General features: G+C 40.0%; 1 protein-coding gene across 1 annotated transcript; it reads left to right on the top strand.

Moving 5' to 3' along the window:
* Positions 1-356: 356 nt before the first annotated feature.
* Positions 357-10,028, top strand: LOC124286673 (cadherin-99C-like). The gene is made up of 23 exons (XM_046723078.1): positions 357-558; positions 756-855; positions 1,135-1,268; positions 4,276-4,376; positions 4,560-4,628; positions 4,755-4,933; positions 5,101-5,271; positions 5,406-5,513; positions 5,688-5,816; positions 6,045-6,212; positions 6,305-6,422; positions 6,583-6,722; positions 6,861-7,064; positions 7,184-7,318; positions 7,439-7,603; positions 7,761-8,087; positions 8,222-8,304; positions 8,460-8,547; positions 8,734-8,859; positions 8,976-9,040; positions 9,163-9,403; positions 9,568-9,777; positions 9,891-10,028. The coding sequence occupies exons 1-23, from the start codon at positions 368-370 to the stop codon at positions 10,026-10,028; spliced, it is 3,390 nt and encodes a 1,129-aa protein (XP_046579034.1). The 5' UTR covers positions 357-367.
* Positions 10,029-10,060: the final 32 nt, after the last annotated feature.

Genomic DNA, 10,060 nt, shown 5'->3' with positions numbered 1-10,060 from the left:
AACACATGTTTATGTCAAGCCGTACTGTTGGCTCGGCTGTAAACAAAGATTGATACGACTTATATCAAAGGTTTTAATGATTTTACTCGGTATTATATACGAGTACAAATTTCCTTTGAATATGTAACCATTTGTACCCCTTAACACAAAACTTTAATCAACACTGAATGAATATTTACCTAAGGAGAACTGACAATTATTATAAACAAAATAAAGGGGAAATGTACGTTGGGAATACATGTTTACGCTTAACGAACAATTGACAACATTCTTGTTTATTTACAGTGTAACCACAGAAAGCGACCAATCAAAGGCGATCTTGGCCCGTGTGAAACAATCGGCACTACAGATAGGCAGTTTCGTCTCCATGATTCGTAAGCCATACCAAGCGAACGCGATGTCCCGAAGTTCGGCATTTCTAGGCGGTGGCGTGATACAGGTCACTAAGTCTTATGTGTGGTGGCTGAACAACCCCTGGGCAGCCTTCGTGGCTCTCGGCGCCATCATCATCGTCCTCAGCCTTGTTGGAATCATCGTTCTTCTTTATCTTTGGTCAAGGTTGGTACAAAACACAATATAAAATACGCTAATATTGGCTAACAATGTGATCGAACCAAAATAACGGCGATTTATCATTGTAAACAAGCGAATCGCTGAAAATATTCTGATGTTTTCACTAACTCTTTTTGACTCTGAAAGCATTAATATCATGTATATTTGAAAAAACATCTTATAAGAACACGTTATATTTTCAGGTATACTCACTATCTGCATCAGTTCAGGATTTACCATTCAAACTTCACCAATCCTGACTTCACCGAACCACCCAGTTTCCTCAGAGAATATGAAACTCAGGTAAATACATAGTCTGCCAGTTCCCATATCATCTTCTACCTACTACCTACACCTACAGCAAATATCTACGATTCATACACACGTTCTCATTTCACAGTCGGAATCCTTTAATCGGCTGAGCTGCTTGCAGTTATTTCTTATGACTATGGAAAGGTGGAACCAAATTTACAAACTAATTTTGTGTAACACTGACGGTGTTTCAGTAAATTTGTTTGAAAGATTCATTACTGTGAAGTGTTCCCATGAATATGTGCTGATGATAATCTATTCTCCCCTCAGAGTCTCAACATGTACGTCCCCCCTGACGAGACGGTGCAGGCGCTTGGGGAGATAAACATGAACTTTGATTTAGACACGCCCCGTCCCCCTGGCACTCATGGAAGAGGTTCCACACGCAATCCCATCTACCAAAGGTGAGAGACCTGAATGGTTGCCATTGGAGCTCATTAATTCGATTTCCTTAAGCTGTGAACTAAAAGTGTTTGTGTTCATTTATTGAAAAAAGGTCTTTGGTTATAAAAAAAACTTCATTCATGTATAACAAAATCCTTTCTGGTTTATTTTCCAGTCCCCGCGAGCAGCACACTGGCTACGTAGAAGGAACGACCATTTTGTAACTGAAGACTGACGTAATCAACTTGATGGGCGATGATGATTGTCCGTACTGAGGACAACCCACACAATTAGTCCCCCAATAAAACATGTGTTGTATATTTTGATCATAAAACATTGGTGTTTTAAACACTACAATCGCAATCAGATGTACTGATGTAAAATCATATTTGTAAGTATGTGCAAATGTAAATATGTATATGAAACACTCCAAGTGATATCCATATGTATATAGTGACACATTGTCTCGAGAGTTATATTTTGTCATTGCCAAATGAAATCCTTTTGTATATTTATACACTTTTTTATACACTGCTATTTAATAAAAAACTATCATTAATATACATATATGCGTTGTGTTGAAATTGATGCAGATGTAACACTTAATTACACTCAGGCGACTGAGCTCGATCTTGGCGTCATACCACACTGTCACACTAAGAGTAACCTGTGTTACTATGTATGTATTAAAGTCTGCAATTATAATGCTGTGACAATTTTACATTGTCGATTGGTGTCTTTCGACCAATACAGAATATTGGTGATCAAATCCAACCCGGAACCACACAGGGCTGATGTGTTTGGATCACGCCCTGACACACTCTAGATCTTGTATTATAATTACGAGTCATGGTGATTTTAAGTCATCCTTTTATATAACTTTCATATATCATAGTCAATGGATTCTATACTACCCATCAAAAGTTTAGACTCACTAGTGTAAATGTAGCCACTTACTTGTCCACTGCTCTAAACTAGCTTTTTGCAAAATATTCCATACTGTTTAAAGGTACTGTTTAGTTATAAACTGGTGTATTGTAAAACATATTCGTAACATTGAAAAGATTATTGTCATGAGTTCAGTAAATGATTAAAATCTGTGAAAATTGGCGAATTCTTAACAAAACTTTACACCAAAACGCATCTGTTTACACGCACGACATTTGCTCATGCCTTTCGCAATTTGAAGCATCATCCTTGTGCAATTCATCTGCATAAAGTTTTCAGTTGGTTCCCCCAAGTTGGTGGAGAAATTCATCTTCGATGTAACCACATACATATACATAACATATAGTGAGTGCTTTAAGTGAGTCTAAACTTTTGATGGGTAGTATATTTCTATACTCATTACTTTAATTTACAGAACACATAGGCAGTGCTTGGTGATTTTCTATACATATATATCAGTGGATATTTTTAAAGGTTGCATACATACACGATTCTGATTAACAGCTTACTGGAATTATGACTTAATGTTAGGACATATTAAAGCCAATGATGTTAAATCTGTTGATCGCTGTATTATTACGTCGTTCGTGTTTCACATGATAACATGACTCTTACACCTAACAAACAAGATTGGTTAGTGAGTATAACAGGAACGCTGTAGCGCTACCCGGTACTAGCCAGACAAACTAGTTGTGTCACTGATCGACATATTGCACTGGCTATTAGCATGCTCTGAACTCAATAATTCTTACCTCATTTACTGTCATCGATATTCCATGTAGGTTACATTTGTATCCATGTTGATTAAGATTGTTCTTTGCAATGGTATTTGGTTATTATAAGCCCTAGCGCATATTGATCAGGCAGAAATGCCAGTCTGAATATCTAAATAGTGATTCTGTTTATTAATAGAAAAATGCCTTTTAAACAACTTTTTACAAAAGTACTATAGAAGTTGAAGGCCTAGAATACTCCAGCCAGTCAGATTATAAGGTTGACATATTTTATGCTTGTCAATATCCCATCGCTTGTTATGCATTTAATTGTACTTTGAGTTTCACAAGAGTAATCATTCAGAAAAAGCACATGAGTGACATAATTCGATTGTTCCGCTAGCAGTTATACGGAAAAACAACAAACATGTCGATAGTTATACCGGATGTTAATGTCCCGTAGCTCCATGTGGAAATCAATGTGTTGGTATGATTCAACCAGGCTCTTTACGACGAACCACATATCCATCTTTGTCCTAATTAAATTTCAAAATAAATCATTAGCAATATATGTTTAGCAACTATCACAATCTTACCGACATGTTATGGAGCATATCTTGAAAACACTTTTCTCACGGTAGCATTCAAAACAAACGTTACATCTAAAGTCTACCCAATTGAAAAACGTGAGTCATGGTTTATATGTATTTCAATTTTTCTAACTTGAGTAAGTTGTTAATTCTGTAACAGGATTATGGACATTGGGAACATTCTTAAACATCTCCTTATAAATGTCTATGGATCGTGACCAATACCAACCAGACAATAAAATTAATTCTCCTTATATTTCAATATAGCCTTACAACAGCCCCCGGTGTTTCCTTCAGATACAAAAACTGTCTAAATTATTTTAGTAGTGGTGGTGAACTAAGATAAGACCTCAAGTAATAGCTGTAAGTAACACTTCAAAGCCTCGTGCATGTATACCCGTCTACCCTTGAAATCAAGGCCATTGTTTCAGCGATGTCCACAGGCAATGAGGGATTAACAGTCTTCAGTCTAAAGACGATAATTACAAATGTAGTAGGAAAAAACTCTAAGCTCGGGGCATAATAAGGGATTAAAACTGTGATTAGGCCTATTGTTTAAATTTCAGCCAATAGGAGCACAGGGAACGGATTATCAGCCAATCCTGTTTAAGCGCCGCCCACCTTTCATGGTAACAGTATATAGTGAGCGGGTTAGAAAGGTGTAGCCAGATCAACCCGTTTCGTTGGGCCCGTACCTACCTCTCACACTTACCACTTACCCGGAGAGGAACTTGACTTGGGAAATTGTTTTACACTGCTTCTTTTTGACATTGCAGGGCCAAGCCCAAACTACACAGAATGAGGACTCTAAGGATGTCCGACCTGACCGCCTTGGAACTGTTACTCATCATACTAGGAACAGCCTTCTCACAAGAACGTGAGTCATGGTTTATATGTATTTCATTTTTTCTCACTTGAGGTTAAGTTGTTAATTCTGTAACAGGATTATGGACATTGGGAACATTCTTAAACATCTCCTTATAAATGTCTATGGATCGTGAACACTTGAATACATTTGCATACTGTTTTCTAATTATATTTCCTATGTGTATCGTTTTAGCCTGCACGCCGATAGATTCTGGCGGAATCTCAACTCTAACAGTGTCAATTCTGGAGGCAACAGAAGCAGGTACGTTGTGCTGTAAAATAATGAAATCAGATTATTAAAATAATGCCAGTGTTATATCTATAAAGATACCTAAACGTGCATATTGTATCTTTTACTTTCTTTTACCGTTATCATCTTTGTTTTCAGATCTAAAGGCTAACCCCGACTTCCACACGGCCCAGATACGGATATTCGGCTCCGTGGGGTCTACTGTATCCCTGATATTATCACGGAACATAGCCGGAATCGACCCCAACGATTACTTTCGACTTGAAGACTTCCAAAGCGGGATTTATCTTCGTCTATTTCGGGCACTCGACAGAGATGTACGTACTATGTGGTCACGTTTACGTACTACGTGGTCATGATTCCACGTAATGTTGATTCTATATGAAATAATAAATGAATGCTCTATGTTTAAGATTCCCTGACGCCCGTTTCAACATGTTGTGTGATATCCTATGCGAATATAAAGATTTATGCTGTGTTTCAGGGCGCGTCACCTTCAAGTTTTGACGATCAAAATGTTTTCGAATTCGTCATGGAATGCAACTCTCTGATCTCAGCAACTACACGCTACTATCCACTACGAGTTGCAATTGAGGACACCAACGACAACGCCCCCGTGTTCGTCGGCGCCCCCTATTCTATTTCAGTCAGCGAGGTAAGATCATATAAGATCAATTTCCTTTGAACAGAAAAATACAAATAAGGAAAGGTATCTCATGAAGAGATGCAAGACGTTCTTTTGTCATAAGAGTTCCTGCTCTCTCTTATCACTGCACGTTCTCTTCTCAGCTTGCCCCAATTGGAACGACGGTCTTCCAAGGACTTTCTGCCACCGACCTTGATTTTGGAGGAAATAAGAATATTGATTTTGGTATTGTGCCTGGATCAGGTGCAAAGGTGAGACATACTTACTATAACGTTCAACCGTTATGAATTTTACTGCTACCATGAGCTAATGTTGATCTCTCGAATTCCTCTATTCTAAATCACGTACTGCACATCCCGTTTAATGGTTCCGTTGTTTGTCATTATGGAATTCAAAGTAGTTATGCTCACACATGTTGTTTTCAGACTGATGGAAGCACGGTATTCCAGATTAGGCGTCCCAGCGAGGGTTATGTCACCGTGACAGGTGGTCTAGACTTTGAAGAACTGAGCGCTGTCAACCAGGCATACTACATCCTCAACATCTCAGCCTCGGTAAGCTGCAGAACAGTGTTATAAGCTGTAGAACAGTGTTATATGCTGCAGAACAGTGTTATAAGCTGCAGAACAGTGTTATAAGCTGCAGAACAGTGTTATAAGCTGCAATGCAGTGTTATAAGCTGCAGAACAGTGTTATAAGCTACAGAACAATGTTATACCACATCAATATAGTTTTTGTTGGTACTTGTATTTTGGTACCTAATGTATTTGTTTTGCTTTAAGGACCGAGCATACCCGCTAACCAACCGCAAAACGTCATTTACAACTCTGAGGATCGACATCACCGACGGAGATGATTTGGGCCCCGTCTTTGAATACTCATCCTGTGCTCGCTACGACGGCATCTGTTACAACCCTCGCTACACCACCACCGTCACCTCAAATGAACTGGTAAGTAGTTCAGTCATATAGTTCTGAAATATAAACAGTTTATTTGTCTGAATACTGTCTGACTATATTTTATGCTGAACGTTTTTCTCCAGACTGGCCAGATGACGTTCTTCCCATCTCCCGCCATCACGCCCACCCAGCAGACCGTTAGCATCCAAGCCAAGGACCAGGACACATTGAACTCTCCCATCAGATTCTTCATCCAAGAGAGTAAGAAATTTAATGTAGAGCCTATCTAGAGAAAGAAACTTCCAAGCAATCTTACTGATTAATCATTACGGAGACGTCATCACATCCCTTATTACTGTCAAGAGTGAAAGAAAGCGCGGTATTTGTAATTGATTTTTAATATTCGTGCAACCTTTTGCAGCAATCCCGTCAGGATACACCAGCATGTTTGCCGTCAACACCCAGAACCCGCCCCCGGGGTCAGACATGTACACGGCCGCTATTAACCAGATACAGAGCATCAGTAGACTCTCAACACAGACTCTCACCTTAGTCCTCAGGGTAAGCATGTCTGATGTAGATGAGGAACCAAAGAAAAACTGGAAGAGCATGAATTCTATTATACCATACATCAATATGATTCCGAATTGTCATAATGTCATGCAATAATAATCATCATCTACATGTTTGTTTGCATAGGCCGAAGAGCAATCAGATCGTAGGCGGTATGAACGGGCGCAGATTGTCTTGTCCATCAACTCCGCTAATCTCTTTGCCCCATCTGTGACGTCATCAACCGGAACTTTGACCGGCTACATCTTCGAGAACTCCGCAGTAGGAACGCTGGTGACCGACCTGTCTAACTCACAGCTATTGCAACTTCAAGTAACGGACAGCGATGTGGTGAGTCGGACAAAACTAAACCAAAACAACAACAAAAACAACACACTCATTAAAGAAACTTAAAACAATATTTAAACATAGATTTACTTTTCCTTCAAATGAGCTTGTTTCACTTCCAGCTTGCGTCTGACCCTCGCCAATCTTACACATTTACTGTAACGGGAACAAGCATCTTCGGCGTCAACAGCAACGGATATATCAGTCTCAACACCAACAACCTGGACTTTGAAACAACACCCGTTGTCTCCTTCTCGGTGAGTAGTGGATCATATTACCTATATGACTATATTGAAATGACCAATATACTGGCATGAAATGGGGATACTAGCCACCGAAACATTTACAAATCTGAGTTCACGGTATATAATTTTCAGGTTATTGTTGCCGAAGCAAGCACTGCAGAGAAACGATCATCTACAGTTTCTCTGACTATCAACGTGTTCAACAGAAACGACGACGCCCCGATTTTCCCTGCAACAACATCCATCATCAAGGTCGGAGAGGGAGACTACTCCCGCAATCCTCAAACCATCCTTACGGTAAGTTACAGATATCTACCGTGAATCTCAATACTAATAAGTGGTATCTTTGGTAACAGAATAATTTTTTGTCATTTCGTAAAGTGTTGACCATGTAACTGCACATTTGATCATCTTCATTTTTACTAGCTCCCATACTTATCTGTTTGTTGTTCAGGTTGTGGCAACTGATGCTGACACAGGGGTCAATGGTGCCATCACGTACTCTCTGGTTAGCGTCAGTGGTGACGGAGATGGGAAGTTCCAAGTTGACAGTGTATCTGGAAGTATTCAAATTGTGGGGAGCGTGGTCCGGAACACCATCTACACCCTGTCAATACAAGCTACTGATAACGCCCTCGACGGGGAACAGAAGTCGGCACAGACCGCTGTCATTGTCAACGTCACTAGGACCGGCAATGAGGGTCCATCAATTCCATCCCCCAACTACAGCCTGTCCATCAGCGAGGGCGTTCCCATAGATACATCCATATTTGCTGTTCCGGTATGTATTGTGTTATAGTGTAAATCGCGCATCGTTCGCCATAACGTTGTGACTTGGATTACACCTTGTATTCAACCAGAAGACATACACATAATAAAACATTTTTTTAATGAACTATCTTTCCTATTTGCCAGGCAACTGATATTGACAACGACGTCCTGACATACAGCATCATCTCAGGCAACAGCAACTTTGACTTCACCATTGAGCAAAACAAGTGAGTAAACCGCGTTCTATTTTCTACTTATGTCGCATTGCCACATATATTGTCAAAACAAGTAACATAGGCAATTTGTTTTCCATGATATTAAGATATCTGCCCTGAAACGTACTGTTACGGCTGAGGTATCTATAAAACCTGTTTTGTTACAGCGGTATTGTCAGAACGAGAACCCGCCTGGACCGAGAGCGTCGCCCTAACTATTCCCTGTTGGTCTCTGTGTCGGACTCCTCAAGCCGGGTAAGGATATATATATATATATATATATAATAGGCATACACATATACATGTATATAATATCTAAGCCAGTATATAAGGGGTCATAATGCCCAGTTGTGACCATATAAATATGAAGTGTAACTATTCAACACACCCTTTACATGTTGGAACTGAATGTTTATCGCACCTCGCTCTTCTTGCCAACAGACCGCAACTACTACTCTCAGCCTCGTAGTCACCGACATCAACGACAACAACCCCATCTTCCTCAATCAGCAATACTCCTTCTCCGTTGACGAGAATGTGATCAACGCACCTGTTGGCAGTGTATCGGTATGCTTTAGTTTTCAGTATATTTTCATTCTTGTTCAGTAATACTGGCCTTCGAATTCCAATATACGAAGTCTAAAAATACAAATTGATATATTTGGTAATGTCTCTCTGTGCAGGCAAACGACCAAGATGAGCCAGACACAGTGAACAGTCAGATGTTCTACTCACTGAGTGCTGAAAAGTAAGTACGCCGCTTATGATATCATATATCTAAATTTAAATCATACAATTATACCATCATCTCTGACCAGAGAACAGCATGAATGAAAGAAGTTATTATTACCTTTCCTTGACTGTTTTCAGATTTACGATCAACTCCCAATCAGGGGAGATCACCACGACCGAAGCTTTGGACTACGAGACTCAAAAGGTGCATTATGTTCTTGTCATTGCCCGTGATTCTGCTGTCGACAGCCGCAGTGGCACTACCACCGTCACCATCAACGTCCAAGACAAACAAGACAACGTTCCTATCTTTGTACAGTCACTGTACGAGCCCAAGGTTCCGGAGAATGAGGCCAACTATCTTGTCGCTACTATAAAGGTAGGTTTCCTGATAAAATGTAGTCTGTTACACGTACACCTTTGATTTAAACGCTGTAAAAATTTCACGACCAATACTCGAAATTATAAGAATACCGATTGATATGAGCCCTTCAACTTATATGTGTTATGCATTTTAATAATTATCCATTTGAATGTGAACAGGCTGAAGACGCAGATTCTGTCGACAACATCGTCTACCAACTGGTCGGCAGTGGAGCTAGCAATTTCACCATCTCACAAAATGGCGAGATACACACTCGACAAGCACTTGACTACGAAAGCAGTAATTTTTACGAGTTCTTCGTCACAACAGCAGATGGCGTCAACTCGTTCCTCCCGTCAGCCACCGCGACTGTCAGAGCATCCGTCATCGTGAGTTATCTGCCTGTTGATATACATACGAACTAAACTGAAATTGATTTTACCTGAGAAAATCACACATTATTGTTGTACTCATTAATGACTGTTCCATGAATGACTTTCAGGATCGAAACGACAATGCCCCAGTTGTGAGTTTGTCCGTCACCACTATAACGCTGCAGGAGAGTACCCGGGTGGGGGACGTACTTACTACAGCCTCAGCCGTAGACAACGACCCTGCTGTAAGTATAGCGTTGATGTGAACGTTGAAACACAATCCATTGATTGAAATTGA

Source organism: Haliotis rubra, unplaced genomic scaffold, assembly GCF_003918875.1.
Source record: "Haliotis rubra isolate DU_JTF1 unplaced genomic scaffold, ASM391887v1 Scf39, whole genome shotgun sequence".
In the NCBI taxonomy this organism is placed as follows: domain Eukaryota; kingdom Metazoa; phylum Mollusca; class Gastropoda; order Lepetellida; family Haliotidae; genus Haliotis; species Haliotis rubra.
Note: the sequence above shows the minus strand (reverse complement) of the source record. Positions and strands in the feature narration are given on the sequence as shown.

Coding starts and splice junctions, on each gene's coding strand:
- LOC124286673 (XM_046723078.1), top strand. CDS start 368: ATGATTCGTAAGCCATACCAAGCGAACGCGATGTCCCGAAGTTCGGCA. Junction 1,269..4,275: donor CGCAATCCCATCTACCAAAG/GTGAGAGACCTG, acceptor TTGACATTGCAG/GGCCAAGCCCAAACTACACA. Junction 5,514..5,687: donor TGCCTGGATCAGGTGCAAAG/GTGAGACATACT, acceptor TGTTGTTTTCAG/ACTGATGGAAGCACGGTATT.